General features: G+C 41.6%; 1 protein-coding gene across 4 annotated transcripts in view; it reads right to left on the reverse strand.

The window, feature by feature from the left end:
* dlg5a (discs, large homolog 5a (Drosophila)) overlaps positions 1–17,580 on the reverse strand; it is a 40,099-nt gene extending 22,519 nt beyond the window's left edge. For all 4 annotated transcript variants that reach the window (XM_086259364.1, XM_086259365.1, XM_086259363.1 and 1 more), the window contains exons 1-7: positions 16,838–17,580; positions 5,468–5,536; positions 4,038–4,212; positions 3,352–3,495; positions 2,385–2,568; positions 678–937; positions 247–559 (exon numbers count right to left, since the gene is read on the reverse strand). In XM_086259364.1, coding sequence (XP_086115490.1) covers positions 247–559; positions 678–937; positions 2,385–2,568; positions 3,352–3,495; positions 4,038–4,212; positions 5,468–5,536; positions 16,838–17,141 — 1,449 coding nt within the window. In that variant the 5' untranslated portion in view covers positions 17,142–17,580. The remainder of the gene's footprint in view (positions 1–246; positions 560–677; positions 938–2,384; positions 2,569–3,351; positions 3,496–4,037; positions 4,213–5,467; positions 5,537–16,837) is intronic.
* Between the last annotated feature and the right edge of the window lie 210 nt (positions 17,581–17,790).

The raw sequence follows: 17,790 nt of genomic DNA on the forward strand, positions 1-17,790 counted from the left end.
AGGCTTTAAGCTACACTAGATGGTTGCTGGCTTCAGCTTTACCATGACAGCCAATGCTCCTTTCAGTTTTTTGGGTTGTTTTTTTTTTAAATGACTACTACAAGTCAAATTCTTTGATGGATTTGGCATGTTTCTTTAAGCAGGTCATATTCAGTGCCAATTTTCTTGTCCTGAAGTCTATCAGTTATAAAAGACATATACACCTGAAGATATGCTGTTGTTTTAACGTGTTTTAAAGCCCGATACCTGTCTGAGAGCCTCCAACTCTTCACTGGCCACCACCCTCTCTGATGAAGTGTTTTTCAGTCGAGCCTCAGCTGCCTCCAGTTCAGTTTGCAACTTGTCCACCTCCTTGATCACCTGGTCCCTTTCACTCATGATGAGGCGATATTCATTAAACACAGAGTCCCTCTCCTCCTTGTACTTCTCGCAGTCCTTGGCCGACTTCAGCTGCAAGTTCTTGTAGCGCGTCACCTCTGACTGCAGCCGCTCCATCTCTCTCTGCAGCTCCTTGTTCTGAGCTGAGGACTTGTTCAGCTCCTGCTGCACTGAATCAAACCTGGAAGAGGGGAGAAATGCATGTAGTCTGAGTACAGCACTAACCCTACTTTGACTCAAACAGACAATTTAATTTAACCCTTTTGTGTCTTTTTTGTGTCACGTAATGATGCTTTCACCTCCTCATTGAGGTAGAGTACTGCTGCTGGTAGTGCATAGCTGAGTCTCGCTGTTTGAGCAACGCATCCATCTGCTTCTGCAGCCTCCGGTTCTCCTCCTCCGCTTGCTCCAGGCGGCTCAGGTCTGTGTTGTGGTTAGCTACCTTCTCACTGTAACGCTTGCTCAGGGAATCATACTCCTTCTTTACAGCCTCCAACTTCTCTATAGCAGTGTCGTACAGCTTATTTAATACCTCTGATGAGCCCTTCTCGCTCATTACCTGGTAACAAAAATGCATACAAAGCAATTAGCGTTGGTCAAAATGTTAATACCACAAACCTGTATGTACTTGTTGTACCCCACCTTAGCAGCAGATGGCGTTAATGTGCGGACAGGAGTGTAAGTGCAAGATAATCTGTGCCCACTTAAAACAAACAAAAAAACCAAACAAAAACAAAACAGATTTTATAAGGGCAAGTTTATTTCTAGGACTGCAGTTACGTACTTAGTTAACTGTGCTGGTCAGTCATTTGTCTTTAACTGTTTTAAGCACAGAGTGCGCCCTTCAGACTGCACTACTTCTTCTCTTTCATTTCTGCAGGTCTTGCTGATATAGTCTTCCAGATTCCCAGAAGAGCTTCTGTGACCCGAAGGCTGTATTGACCTCTGCGAAAGCACACACTGCAAATGCACCAATGTGATCGTTACGTTGTTTGGGTCAGAGTGCCCTTTGCCCAAGCCAAGCCCTTTTCTTCTGTGTGTGCCCTTTTCAGAAATGCTCTGTGTGCATTTCCCTCTGCTTGGCTGCCCTGTGCTTGCAACTACTGCAGTGTCCCCATGGGTACTGTGTAAGACACTACTTCACAATATGGGTCACTGTCCCCTTGTGCTCTTAGAAGAAAGTATTCAGTACATAAAACACAAGAGGAAAGACTTTCTGACATCCCAAAATATATGAGGTGCGATCAAAAAGATAAAAAATAAAAAAATCTGTGGCTGCCCCTTAGAAATGCAAGAACTGAATCCTGTTTAAATCTGATCACTATCAACTTTGAGATAGTCTCCTCACTAAGCAAGAACTTCTGGGAAATCGTGCTTTCCCAGCACATCTAACACCATCTCCAACGTGCACATTCTCTTATACACTGGTTTTTTTTAGGGGGGAAAAAAAAAAAAGATACAGTCATGTGTGGTCAGTAGAGTTTAGGGAGAATGATTATAGTGTTGGTGCAGGAAAAAGACTTTGACTGTACATTAACACATTATGAGCACGGACAGCTCATGTAATTTAGCACAAACATTTGTCATTAAATGCCTCAGGATGTTAAGGTAGAACACTGTGTTAACTGACCCTTGGTGACTAATTCACTGCGTACAATCCTGTGCGTGCCAACAACAGCACCAAGCACGGGTTTGGTCACACTGTGGCCTTTACGTGTGTGCTCTTGCACTTGAGTTTCTGTTTATAGCAGTACACCCAAATCGCACAACCAATGACTGTCCTTTAGGAGAGCTGCCGCTCACACCTTGCAACACACGCATGAGCACGCCAGCCTCACATGCTTTCAGAAAGATTACAAATATGTGGTGCCTTAGTAAAGGAACAAATATTTACATGAAAAAGCAGTTCGGTTTTATATATGCAGGCCCACCATCTGTGCCATGTCACTCAATCTCTTATATAACATCTGGACAGCAACAGCGGTGCGTCTGTGACCGCGTTATACCTGCTGTTGCTGCAGCCGAAGGTCCGCCAACTCTTTCTGGTCTTGACTGTGCAGTCGTTTGAGCTCCTCACAGTTCTGTTTTAGGTGGTTGTGCTCCCGGACAAGTTGGGCATTGTCCCTCCTGAGTGTTTCCATCTCTTCCTTCAGCTGTGTCTGGTCGCCCAAGACACGGCTGTGCAGCATGCTAAAAAGAGGAAGAGTGAACATAGATGGACGTGCAAACATACAGAGCAGAAAGCAAACTTTGATTAGATTAGGTAAACACAGACAGAGGATACGCAAGTACATGCAAAATGTAAAACTAAAATATTATTTATTCTACATCATCTAAAATTTGCAACCAAAGTTCAAACTGATTGAGAATAAAATTGATAAAAAATATTTACTCAGAGTAGAAGTTGTGAATGAATTGTTAAATTGTATTAGGTAAAAGCACACAATCATTAATGATATTAATTTACTTGCTTAGTAATCTAGGTGTGTGGAAAATATAAAAATATTGAAACACATGTTCTGCCTCTGTGCTCCAGAAATTTTGGCTGGGCTCACAAGCTATGAGGCTGAATGATTCAATCATATAAATGGCTCCATTTTCCAAGCTTTTAAAACCATGCACGTTGTTATATTGTAGTGCCAGTTCCCTTTAAACGTGAAAGCCGACTGTAGCTCCGAGCGATGTTCTTTCAGTCGGGTTAACTACAACACCACGCAAGTGTTTGTTACAGCTGCAGCAAAACAACGCAATAAAACTTGATTATTTCAATGCTGAAAAGCAGCAGATTGCAGAATCCCACCCCAAGCTTGTTTATATTCTCATTTTAACAACGGTTCTGAACAACACTTACCACTGATACCAAATGGAAATCTAAGCAACTGATGAGCACAAACTGCATAACAGAGATACATATGACAACAGAGTCCTTCATCAACAACAAGAAAGACAAAACTCGTTGCAAGGAAGACTTACTGGTAGAAGTCAGCCTCCTTCACAGCCTCCTCGCACCTCTTGAGTGTTTTAGTATGCTGGTTCTTCAGAGACTGCAGATCTGCCATGGCCCCAATGCACTGACTTTTTAGACGCTCATAGTCATGACTGGCTTTGGAATTTGGCCTTAAGAAGAAAGGCACCAAACCAAAATTTTATTACACAAGCCTTGAATGATAGCGTGCCCAAGCACATCGCAGATAAAAGAGCTGACCTTCTCTTTGTACAAAAATGCATAGTACTGGCATGTTTAATCCTAATAACAATACTTTAAAACTATGCGTGCATATAGGCATTTTAGCCTTGGTATCATGTGTTGCAAAGGAAACATCTTGTTTCTAGAGCACATTAAACTTTATTAAGCTGTCAGTGTCAATGTGCTCTCTCTGCAAGGCAAGGTCAACATTTTCCCAGACAGGTGAGAATTATTAAACATGGCAGCCAGCACTGAAGACAGCCAAGAGAGAGTAAACAATACCAGTGGAGCTCTGCTGATTCAAAGAGCAATGAATCCCAGATTTGATGCCTTTCATTTAGGCAGAAAAGGGAGGCATGAATGTCAACACTTTTATAGTCATGAGGCAAATTTAAAAAAAAGTGTTACCAGGAGGTAACAAGAAACAGTGACAACAACAACAACAATTTGGCAAACAGGCCAAGATTTGCACCTGCAGTCGTCGAAGGTGGTCCCAGGCGATGCCAACGCCAGACGCTTACGAAGCTCATCCCGCTCCCTGGTCACCTGGCGGAGCTGCAGCAAGATGGTGTCCAGGTTGTCACCGGAATGCCGGTTGTCATTGATAGCTGGGGGTGGGGAGGATGCTTCACCATTAACAGGAGAACCTGGAACGGTAAACACATTACTGAGAAGCCCGTGACCATTTATCACACACTGGATTGTTTTATCTCATAAATTTGTTTTATCATTAAGAAGTTGCCTAGAGGATTTTATTTATTTTCGCCCCCCAAGAGTCTTTAGCGAGAGACAAAGCATGAAGGAGTAGGATTGTGAAAATGAGTTCTTCCTAGTTTTGTTCATTTCTTCAGGTATAATAGATTTTCTATGACCAAATTAAGAAAATGTACAGATTTCTGTCAAATAAAGACACACAGACATAATTTCCTGCAAGATCACAGATCGTGTTTACACACAGTGTCACCCTCAATGGTTAATTCCAACCCAGGAAAGAAACAGACATACAACTGTCCAGATGTCACTGAATGCATTCCCTTTTCTGTGCCTCAAAACAACATCAAATTTAAACATTATGACCCATCCAGAAAGGATACTTGGTCAGAGTGTGCTCCCAACTTTAGAATTAGGAAGCAAAAGTCCCATCCAGCTGTGAGGGCAGCACCTGGTTGTTTAGAAATTCCTTTATAATATGCCAGGGGTTTTTCCTGAGACGCTGTGCAATAAAAGTTGGTGGGAATTACATTCGATTTAAAAGACTACACCTTTGGTAATGTCAGATGTAAAAAAAAGGAAAGAAAAAAAATGAAAGGTTTGTGCTGTATCTCTGGTATTTTCTTAACAAGGTCCCCAGAGATTTATCTTTAATCAAATTAAATGTCTACATAAATGCCTGCAATACAAATCCACTGAAATCTTGTTTTATGGAAAATATGTTCTTATATTTCAGATTTTTTTTTTTTTTTTTTTTAAACCGAGTGTCACTGATGTGGTGCCACATAGATCGAGTCTCATAAATCATATATACACCATTACAAGTCACGTTCTGGGTTGTTTTCCTTGAAACATGAACCAGGGCAGGAAATCTGGGGATTATGTTCATCTTTGAGTCATTTTTTTGGACCTTTTGGAGGTTTATGTAACACAGCTGAGTCATTTGGACCTTTGTCAAGCCTAGGGAAAGGAAAACATGGCTTAAGGAACGGGAGATGTGTGGCGAGTGCCCCAATGGTGGGTTTAAAGGAGAAATAAAACCGCTAGATCCTTCACTGTAACGCTACAGGAATTACGCCAATATCAGTGTAAACAGCTTCCCAACAGTGCACTGTGGGCATCATACAGAACCAGTGTGACCTGACATGACAAATAACTTCTTAAAAAGGCTTCTTGGGTCGTTATACATACCAACACTGCTGAGGGAACTGCTGCTTTCTGAGTCGGAGGGCATTGTGGAGAGAACGCTGTACGTGGAACCTGCCAAGAAAAGCGATGCGGTCAGACTTACAGCACCGACAGAATGATGAACCACTTACACACGAGCCTGAATTAATTGCCGGTAAAATGCCAAATGAAATGAATATTACATAGCCAGCTTCATATTCCCTGCACAGCTGTATTATAAATGCGGTACTGGGTTTATACTTGGAATAATAACTTCAACTCTCCTCCTTAGCAGCTCTATATTATCACTCCAGACCCCTGTCGTCATTAAACCTCCGTTCCCTCACTGTGCACTCTGCCTTGCTTTGATGTATAGTCCCTGTATGTTTCTGCTACACAGGCAGAATGTCACGGCTGAAATGGGATTTTCTCTTTTTATGTCAAGCACATAGAGAGAGTAGGAGAGAGAGAGAAAGAGAGCAGCAGAGAGAAAATGATTCTCTATCTGAATAGCTATGCACAACGTTAAGCTAGGGGATATTTCACACAGGCTACCACAATCCATAGGAAAGACTCTACAGATCGCCATTATAATGCAGAGTCCCTGCTCCAAAGGGTAACATAAACATGGCTGGCAACACAAACTGCCCTTTTCTTAAAAAACACATCTTTGACTTATTGCAAAATGCATCATCCATCGTCCTCTACAGCTTTCTTAGATTCACCAACTAGCCACTTTTCTATTAAGTTTTTACTTTCCAAATGCTAGACTGTTATCTTCAGCAAAAACACTCAGACGATCATTGTGTGTAACAGTCATCTTGCAAATATCATACTGAGTAAACAGTTGCACTAGTATAAACATTCAGACTTGTGTAATTTTGTAATACTAGTATTTGTGATGAATTGCACAATCTCTAATCTGAAATGTAAAATAGATACTGATGCAGTTAGGGACTGAAGTGTTTTGTTTTTTTTAAATACAATATTGATATATAGCATACAAAATACTCGTATTAGAGAAACTGGAACCAATGATAATGTTTTGCATTTTCACATGTCTACAACACTAAATTTGTCCTGTCTGCACTGTTAAAGTGGGGGGGAAATGACGCCGAGGTAATTTATAAAAAAAAAAAAAAAAAAAAAAAAAAAGCACAATGAAACTGAGATAATACTAATCTGATGTGATAAATGAAAGCCAAACAGAGGGTTTAGGAGAACAAGGGATTGGTAGCTGTCAGCAGCAAGCAATTGACGCCAATAGTTCTAGACCTCCATCTCTGTCCTTGCTTCCCCACTGGGTTTAGCTACAGCTCTGGCTCCAGCCCTCAATGTGTGACAAGGCCAAGCCTAATTAACTATGAGCTCTGTGCGACTGAGCCACTCCATCTTAGGCCCCGCAGACAGAGGAGGGAGGGAGGGGTGCAAAAGGAGAAACATGAAGAAGGCATGGAACAGAGCAGAACAGATAAAAGGAGATAGCCTAACTAAAGTTGCACAGGCAATAAGGAGGGAGAGAAGTAAGGAGAGAGACTGTGAAAATAGAGAGAAGCAGGGCGGAAAGGCTTTTAATCTGTTCTGACGTTCCCCGATGCTCAACACTTTTACTCCATGAAGTGCTCGGAGCACACGGCTTTGATTTCATATTGTTCCATCAGACACAATGAGCACCACTGTGGGGTTGCACAGCATTAATTCTCTACAACCCAGCTATGCAAAAGGCTCATGTGCATTTCCGAAGAGGCAACTAAAAGCAACCAAAAGCAACTACTGACTTCTTGAACCCAGTACGTGACGGTTAGGGTTTTAGAATAAAACTCATGAGCCAATGGGAGGTAATGTCAGCTCTAAACCTTGAAGGAATAAAAATAAAATACTGAACGGAACAAAACCCTCAATTTGTGCTGTTTTTGGCACAAACAAAGATCTTACAAATCTAGCTACTTGGGGCAATCTAATAGAGTAGTTAGGATACATACAGAACAGGTAAAAATTCCCTTTTGCACTCGACTCCCTGGTTCCACTCCCAGCCTGTCAGACCATAGCTGCAGGTGATTTATCTACCCTTTTTCTAAATAACATCTAAATCAAGGAAAACAAAATGAATATCAACATAGAACGCTTGCTTGCTTGCTTTTTAATCAGTTAATTCCATAAGCACCCCAACAACTGTACACCTGATTGGCATGAACCAGCCGTTGATCTGAGGGTCAACAGCACTGGAGTTTTCCTGTAGCTTTTAGACACTGATACCAATTAGCACCAGCCACAACAAGTGAGGCTAATCATTTGTAAGCATGTTCACTGCATCAATAAAACAGACATCCATTAAGGCGGCATAGATCTGATGCTCTACAGAGGTAGAATCCGATTGAGTCTGCCAATAGGAGGCACACAGGACAGATGAGACCTGAAAGATTGCTTTCAGCCTCATAAATAGAAACATGACAGCTTTTATCAGGAGATATTATACACGGGGTGCACAGACTGAAATTCTTGACGATTACTAATACTGATATTTAATATAATATTTCAGGCAATGCCAGTACACATTGACTTCACACAAATTCAAAACTGAAGCAATATACCAATAAACCACCGATGGTCTACAGGGTAAACAAATGCCAACAAAAGAGATGCATTCTGAGGTGAGAATATAATCCAGTAGAAGACCTGATGCAATGGTAACAAAAGACTGTCACAGTCACCTAAATAGGTTAGGGGAGTACTTGCCATTCCTAAGGAGCTCCGCTTTCCCCACTTGCCCATCTGCTTCCCTTTAAAAAAATCAAAAAATGAAAAATAAATAAATAAATAAATATTGGGATCGCTACCAAAAGTTGCTTCAAACAACGAGATTATGTTCTCAAGGACATAAAAGGAGATGGCATAAGTTGCCATAGTGAAACTGGATGAGAGGAATAGTCAAAGAGGACGGCATGAGAGTTGGAGGAAAGCCTTAATCAAAGAAAGATACAAACTCTGCCTCCTGCAGTGGCTGAGACTAAATTATTCATCAATTCCAGAAAATTCTGACAATGAGATAGTTTAAGTAAAGACACATGATTATCAGTGAGATGGGCTCCTTGCTGCTGCCACTTCAAAACCCCTTATTTTTTTAGAGCACATTGACAAGCCTCATTGCTTCTGATTTAAAGCAAGCAAGGCAACTGTGATATTTCAAAGCCCTCTACAGACAAACATTTTGGGGCAACTTGGTAGAGCAGCAGCATTAGCATTCCAAAAATAATACAGTGCGCTTTTCTTTATTAGCCACTGTCAGCTCTTCTCACTGTCAGTGAGCAACAGTGATTAAAACAAAGTTGAGGCTAGCAGAGTCTGTGCCCTTTCTCCTTCACCATCCTTAGCTTTACAGCCATTTAACCACAGAAGCGCAAACAATAGCAACACTAATAACACGGTTGACAACAACCCACTCATTTTACAGTGTGCTTAACTGAGGCTGAAGGATGTGTCAGCGCTAAGCCAGAGAGCAGAAAGAATGATTTATGCTGGGTAAGCTAGACCTCCGAATGCTGGCCGTGTCTCTGCACACAATAAGGACAATGTTGTTTAAATTAGCAGTGTACAACACCCCCCAATCATTATATCATGATACTGGTACACAAATATACACACGCTTATGTCCAAACCTCAATATCTCTACTCGGGGAGCTTCAGAAAGTAGTGTGCCAAACTTCTGGTGAGGCACTGACACCACATGGAAAATTCTGGGAAATGAGCCAGCTCAGCCTTACTACTGGGGTAAAGGATCGATCGTCTGATTTAAAAAGTGTACAATTAGCGTAAACACGAATCTGTCAAACATGACGATGTCATGAGCAAGGATTACTCCACTGCACGCCCGCCCACCCACCTTTTTCCACTTAGACTTGAGTCTGTCCTCTAGCATGAGTCAAAACTAAATCTGTTTTACCACCAAGCAAATAGCAAGATCACCCAAATGTAACCTTATAGTAATCATGGATCCTTGCAAACAGTTTGAAACATTACCCTCCCCAAAGAAAAACAAAAACGCTACTGCCATCCATCCCAGCCTATTATGAGCAAACCATAATGTGGCTTCTTTATGCAAAGAACCCTTGCTCAGCATAAATGAGGCATGATTTGTTTTAGATCAGCTTACTCGTGCCAAGGGTTGGGTCAAAAAGAAAAAAGGTGCCAGAAAGAGCCCAATACAGGTTTTTGAGAGGAATGCTGCCACTGATCTATGGCAATAAATTTCTGTACATACACACATTGTTTTCAGAATCAGAATACTTTACTGATCCCTTGGGGAAATTATTTATTTATTTTTGTAATTAGCTCCATTTGCAAACCAGTAGGTAACTTATATTGGGAAGACATCAGTAATCTTGCTCCAACTACTGTTCTGCTATGAGGCATATTCTGCAAAGTCAGTTTGAATTTAGTGTGAGCTGTCCTCACAGCAACCGATAATGAATTTTCTATTCCTCATGGTTGTTAACATTTTGAATTGTAGGAAAATTAGCATAGCACTTGGTCCCAGAGGTACAATTATAAACGTCCTCGTTTCTGGTTGCTATGAAGCTGTGATTAATAAAAACACAACAGATGTGCTTGCCATTGAGTTGAAAAAGGCTACAGACACTGCTGTTGTCTAGATTTTACCCCCAAAATATGGAGAGCAGCATCAGTAAAAGTACTGTGAATATCAGTATCAGTCCAAACCATACCTCCCTCTACCAGTTACATGCCTCAGCAAGTGAAAAAGCCAAAACACTGCCAAAAAGCCAGTTTGCATGGAAAAACCCCACTGCTCTAATTTCAGCAACCTTTGTGATGTTCCCTTTGCGTTTAATCACAGGGCAGCATATGTTGATTCACAAACCATTTTCATTTTGCGTTGAGGTAACTCTGTGATTAAGCCAAACTACCATTTCTTAAAAGGTCAACAAGAGAAAGGAGAAGAAAAGAACATAATCATTTTTCAGACCTGCAGATGTGGTGGGTAGGACTTTAACAATTCTGGGCAGGAAAAGCAAAATATTCTACACTGCAGTTCTCTGTGTGAAGCAATTATGCTAAAGCTTGGTGAGGTATCTAAATAATAAAAGAAAACACCCCACTCCCCCCAAATAATCTATGTAGCTGCTATAAAGTCTTTGCTGATATAAGTGTTTTCTCAGGTTTCCTTACATGTGCAGAGCCCTAATGCAGTGGAATTATTAGCAAGCACTAACCAATTCTCGAACTTTCTGTCGCCTTCGTTCGTCTGATATTAAAAGCATATGCACTAATTGATCTAAAGTAAAATAACAAATCACCAACTAACCACGACTACGCATAATACTTTAGTCTTATCTAATCTTCAATAAGAGGCAGACCCACATGCAATAACGATTACTATCATGATTATTATAGTAGGGGTGCAACGATACTCATATCGATATTGAACCGTTCGATACAGTGCTTTCGGTTCAGTATGCATATGTATCGAACAATACAACATTTTTTATTTATTTTAATCAACTTTTCTTCTGACGATACAGTCTGTGTTGAGCGCTCAGTGGATCTGCGTTCGACTACTCCGCCTAGGCTGTACTGTCGAGTGCAGATCCACTGAGCGCAGCGCAAACTAGCAAGACAGAAGCTAAGCTCGTTGCAACATGGCAACTACCTCAGTGCTACCCAAAATTGAACCTCCCCCACCCTCATTCAGATCTGGCGTTTGGAACTATCTTGGTTTTCATGTGAAGCGTGACCCTGATGGTAAGTGTGCCATAGAAAAAAGTAAAACAGTATGTCGGATGTGCCACGCAATGCTCAATTTGTGGGAACTAGTGCGATAGCGCAGTTAGCTTGTTAACGTGTTGACGCCGTCCAGCCCCAAGCACGGGGAAATCCGCGGTAACTTGTTAACGGAGATTTGCCGCGTTATGACGTTAATGTGATTTTAACGAGATTAACCCTGACAGCACTAGTGGGAACACAACGAATATGACTCCACATTTATACCGACATCGTCCTAGTGCAAAGACAAGTGGAAGCAGACAAAAACAACAAGCACACATGCTACACACTTTACCCGAGTCATTTAGACAGCCGTTAGCACATGATTCTCCTTATGGGGACCTGATATGTTTAATATGCTGCTGAGAATATACCCCAGAAGAAGCGTATAGTATAGCTTTTATTTTGGAAAGAACCATTTCTCTGTAATAAATTCTCTTTTCCAAAGATGAGCTATTTCTCGAGCAGATAGATTAATTTTTTTTTATTTTGTTGTTTCAGCAACATTAAATTTAAAAACTGTACTTTTGAGTTAAAATATATATTTATAATTTTAATGAATGATGAATTAAAAAGGCATGAACATTTGTTTTTGTATCGAACCGAATCGTGAATTTTGTGTATCGTTGCACCCCTATATTATAGGTTAGGTTTGACCCAAGATCACATGACAAAAGAAAGAGACAATACAAGCTGACGGAGAGAAAGATAAGACGCCAAAATGGAAACAGAGTAGGTGGAAGAAAAATATAAACAGAGAGAAAATACAGCACAACAAAGACAGAATGGGGGTAAGGATGGTTAAACAAAGAGAGAAGCTATTCATTTCCATGACTTCACGATGCTGGTAAACATTTATATTCTGGCATTTCCTCCACTTTGTGGGGTAATTAGGAAGTGAAGAAACATGTGTAAAATGGTAATGTAGTTCTGTTCCACTATACTGCCTCCTGGCTGTTGATCTCGCATTCAGAGTGTCAATAAGCCCACCATCAGATATTAATCCTAGTAAAAGTGAAAAATAAAAAATAAAATAAAATACACATTTTACCCTGTTAGAAATCAATAGAATTAAATTGGAACAACACCACTGACCCAAAGGAAGTGGTGAGGTCAGACTCATTACTGTGCATCTCTGGCTTTGATTAGATGGATTTATTGAGTTAATACTGACAAGAAACCCTATACCATTAAAACTGGTAATTACAACTCAACTAAGGCCCTGAAACTAATGATTTCATTATTTTCTGTTGAATGATTAGAAGATTAATTGGCCAAATATTCCAACACTAATGTCAGTGACACACTATTAATGTCCTAAAAAGTACGAGGCATCCTGTCTTGATGGTTATACGGATATACAGCAATTTAAAGTCTTCATCTTATTTAAAAAAAAAAAAAAAGCTTCACGACAGCTGATTATCAAATCTAATTAACAGTTAAGCCTCTATTATACTGTGTAACATGTTCCAAAGTAACTTGTTACTGTACTCACATGACATTTTTCAGTTACACCGTAACAATTTACTGCATCAACTTCGGTAATAACAAAACAGTTACAATTATGTTGTTATTTTGTGACTTGCGTTACTGAGGCTCTTCACTTATTTGCATCACGAGCTGATTGCACATTTACAATCAGCTGACATTAGTTTGTGTGCACAGAGGAGAATAGACACTTATTTTTACTGCGTGAAAAGATAAGAGTATAACAATAAGATAAGAGTGTCCAGAACAGAAAGAGTAGGCTGCTAGCACAACATCGTCTATTTGCAAGCATCTGCACAGATCGCTAGCTTTGCGTTTGCATGCTAAGAACCTCGAGTGACGTTAAAGTTGTTAAAGTTAACTGTATGTCAACCCCAAACCAGCAGCCAGAGCCTGATCTTCAGCAGGTAAAAAAGGCAGCGATGAGCAGTCAGGCTTGTAGTAATATGGCCCCCATTTAAAGTCACAAAGCAATTATGTTTTTTGAGTATCAACCCAAGACCTGATGGCCAAGTAGCTGTTCCTGTTATGCTTCTTTGAAATCCACTTGAAGCCCACTGCCTGGGGGACATGCGTACTTGTTGCATTGTAATGGAGATTCTCTGCAGACAAGTCCACACAGTCACAAAAAACAGGCAGGCACACAGACTTTCGCATGGACTGATGCAAAAATTATGTCACTCAGACCCTAGCAGACTTAGACGAGCACGAATAATCTAGGCTTTAGGTATGTTAATGACATCCAAGGAAGTGCAGTGACAAGATGAAAGTCATCTACGTAAGCAGTTCTAATATTATGGATACACGTTAAATTCCCACTGACGTAGTCTGACACAGGGAACAGAGGACAGAACGCTGCAATTGGCCCATTCTGCACCACCACATTCTGAGTAAACGCTGCACTTATAAATATGCACGCCTGCACTCAAAATGCATGTGGAATCTGCTCAAATATCAATCACACTAAGCAGAAACTAAAAGGAGCTGAACTGATGGCCTTCTCTGCGCAACTAGAACACAACAGACTGAAGCACACCGGTTGGTGAAGGAAAGGAGAGTGCGTTGACAAGGTAAGTGGCAGTGTGCATCACAGAGTGACAGACACTGACAGACAATGACGGAGAAAGTGAGGTCTGGTCTGGACCATGGGAGATATTTAAGGCCAGTTGCCATGACACGAGAGTTGGGGTCATAACTCTGTCTGTCCACCGTGTTTTATGGAGTGGGACAGAAACTCCCCCTCCAATAACACTGGCCTATGTCCTAGGCTGCTGTACACAGAACAAGCTGCTGACTGGGCACTTTGAGCCTGCTCAACTTGTCAACAAAAGGTCTGTTGTCTCCCGCTCTCTTACTCCCTCTTTCAATCACCCTCCTCTATCTTTCTGACGCGTCCTTTTATTTAAGTGTGCAGAGAAATGAAACCACTCAGTGGGGGAAAGAAATATAATGGGTCATAGAAAGAGAAAGTTAAAGGAAATAGATTGTGACTCAGAAAAGGACAATAAAGGAACAAAAACCAAAACCACTGATAAAGCAAAGGCAAACAGACAGCAGAAGAAGATTGTGGATGTTGCATCCTGTCAGGAGATTTGTGTTACCCTCCTCTTGCAGTGTGTTTAAATCACTGTCAGACTCTGAAAAGAGTGGGGGGTGTGCAGGTGCATCTTTTCTACTACACTTTTCTTTCATCTTTTCTACTACACTTTTCTTTAGGTACGTCACTGTTGGTATAATGCAAAATAAGGCACAAAAAAACAAAACAAAACAGCATGATTGTTGCCATTGCATGAATTTATGAAATTCATTCAGTTTCATTTAAAAGCCAAAACAATATTCTAAGGGAATCTTTGCCGTTTAATGAGAGGTAAAAATGTTGTCAAAAATCAGGAAGCCAGACTTGGTCCCCCCAGCACACAGATGCGCAAAAACAGGCTAAATAATGAATGTGTTTGCGTGTTCTCTACAGCAAATGTGCTGCAGGTTGCCACTGAAACACTTATAATTTACAGAGCCCGAGCTTTAAAGAATACAGTACTTATGCGTGCATCTGTATGTTTTTCCTTTGCGCTGAGGATGCTTCTTTGGATGATTGTGTGTGTGTGTGTGTGTGTGTGTGTGTGTGTGTGTGTGTGTGTGTGTGTGTGTGTGTGTGTGTGTGTGTGTGTGTGTGTGTATATAGAGGCTCAGCTGGCACAGGAGGCACATCTGAGAACAAAAGCAGGCAGGCAGCCTGAGAGGAGAACAAGTTGAGAGCAGGTTGCTATCAGCAAGACTCATCACACTCATATTCTCTCTTTTTACACACCCTGCATTGTTCACAGATACACCGCAGCTTTGAGGATTTCATCCATATGTGCTTTTTCTACCAGAGTCTTTGCCTGAAGGTGCTCCGTGAGCAGCTTGTCTTCAGTCTCTTGCAAGTATGGCTAAAACATGGTAATCGCATCATCCGATTTACTATATTAAAAGATAATAAAGAGCACATTAAAGAGAAGCACAACACTTGAGTCAAAGCAGAGGGAGTCAAAAGCGTGACAGCTAATAAAGAGGACTGTAGAAGTACGATAAAGCGCGTCTCACAGAGAGAATTTATACCAGAGAGAGGAGAGCAGGCCCTAATCCTTTGTTGAATAACCACAGGCTGACAAGCCAGACTCACCATTTGTGCTTGCATTCTCCTAATACAAGGCAGGTCAGCTCTGAGGCCCGGTGTTATGATCTATAAAGGTGAGCAAGTGAAGAAAAACCCAAAACCAGACTGCCAAGTACTGCCAACAGCAAACAGACCAGACCAGACTCTCAGCTGCTCACAGAAACACAGTGAATGTGTTTCTTAGCATGTCAGCAGGGGTGTTATTCTGCAGCAGCAACAGTCAATACAAGGAAGTAATCAAGCTTAAGGAAGCATTAGTGATCCAGTCAGCAGAGCAGCAAGACCAAATCAGCATTACCTGCTAAGATCTACTTGCTGGTAGTAAAGTGAGGCGTGCTACAACTTGGCAGCCGTAAACTATGGACACAACTGTAGCCGTTTCACACAGGGTGGCTTCAAAATTATTCAACATTGCCTGCATTGCATTGCATTTAATGTGAAATGTATCAAAAGCCAAGCATGGTGCTGCATCTCTTCCCCAGATTTGGATCTCAAGGCTCATCCTGCATTCAGGCCCTCGGGGCATGACACTGTTTGTAAGCCACTGGCTTCAGTCATTCAGACAAAGTAAAACAGGCAAAACTAGATGAGGCTTTTACACTTGGTTGCCCTTTGTCTCCATGCAACAACAACCCACACCGCTGAAGAGGAGGGCACTTGCTGTGAGGACAGAGGCCAAATGAAATGAATGCAATGAATAAACTCTGATTAAAAATACAGCATTAATGCACAACTGGAGAAAAAAAAAATCAGTCCTTGTTAGAATAAAAGCATGGTTTGCTCCCCCAAAAGGGGAGTGTGGCCTGATGCAGACCAATCCATTTAGGCATGGGCAGGCTGCATGCACACATCACGCACAAGGTACAGACCAACATGTGAGTGGTACACCCGTTGTCATGGAAACAACTCGGATTAATCTAATGTACCATAGCCATCGCATGCCACTAACAACACATGAGAATTTGTGGTGGTTATTAGGTGGTCTGACTTTATTTAAACAGAACACTGATATCAACACTTAAAATATTCTGAAGCTATAGCAACTCAATCGAATTCTACACTATTGTAATGATTTTTATTGGACTGTAGAGTAGAGAGAGGGCATAATGGCGAGCAATGACAAAAGTCCTTAGTCCTTGCTTGTGCATTATTTCTCCAGCCTGCAGTTTAAAGATCAAGGCTAGTGCTTTATATTCTGCACATTTAACAGCACAAAAATTTGCACATTGCCATTAGTTCTTACAAATTTCACAGCATGCATAAAGGAGCACTGCTGCAACCCCCCTCTACAACCTCTTCCCGTTCACCTTTCTCATGGCAAAGCAAGCTTCCAGCTTGAGTATTGTGTAGCTATCCACACACACGGTTTCTTCTGAGAGACCACCCAGATTGTCGCTGCTTACAGTAAGTAGTACTCATTTATAGATTCAAGTGAAGACCCGTTCAGGAGAACTGAGAGTCTCAGCTCTTACCGGTGGAGTGGTCCACAGGTCCTCCCCCGTTGTTCCCGAACAGAGCAGCATACAGGTCAGGGTATGCCTTCTCCAGGGCCACACACAGGTCGAGGAAATGGTCGCTCTCCTTGTTCATCAGCATCTTCAAAAGGTGGTCGACTTTCTCGGCGCTCGACGAACAGTTCTGGTCCAGCTCGAACCTGTCGAGTTGACTCAAAGTACCGGAAACTATCAGCAGCTCGATCACACGGTCCGCATCTGTTATGGACTCCAATAAGTTCTGGTGACACTGGTCTAGCAACTCTTTGTGCTTTGGCTCCATTGCTATCCGCTGTAGTTCCGTAGCTTCCCAGCTAACCTCAGACGGCCAAGTGGATGTAATATCCTTCCCGATCAAAAGTACTGAGCGATTATTGAACTTAACTTGTAGCGGCTTGCAGAACTTCGCCGGAGCCACCACGGCATTAGGTTGCACGGGAGAACAATTTTTATAGCATACTGAAAAAGGCACAAGAAGCCATATTTGTTGCCCAAGGCTGTTGACTGCACTAAACAGCGATACATTTTTCCATCTTACCAACGTGTGGCGCTTCTCGTCGTTTTTCGTTCCCTTTCAGAGTACGCTTTAACCGAACACATTTTCCTCTTTTTATGTATCATTTCATGCGCCTTTTGCTGACTCAACTGCTGGGAAAACTCACGTAACTCCGCCGCTGCTGCCCAGTTACACTGTATCCTCCGCCATGTCTGAGCAACTCAGCAGCTGCTGCTCGCTGTCAATCAACGGTCCGCTCGGTGACCATATAAGGCAAAATGAGGCGGGGAAGACGCGACGACACGCCCATTTTTTTCAATGGGCGTACACATCATCCCCGTACTACGTCGAAAATCCCAGGTGGAAAAAAATCACAACGAACAGAATGAAAATATTAAATAATAATATTAAAAATATCGACATGGCGGTAAAGAAC

The sequence above is a fragment of the Aulonocara sp. 'chitande type north' Nkhata Bay genome, linkage group LG13, assembly GCF_057382095.1.
Source record: "Aulonocara sp. 'chitande type north' Nkhata Bay isolate Kocher_YH1m ecotype deep benthic linkage group LG13, A_spYH_male_GT1.1, whole genome shotgun sequence".
Lineage (NCBI taxonomy): Eukaryota > Metazoa > Chordata > Actinopteri > Cichliformes > Cichlidae > Aulonocara > Aulonocara sp. 'chitande type north' Nkhata Bay.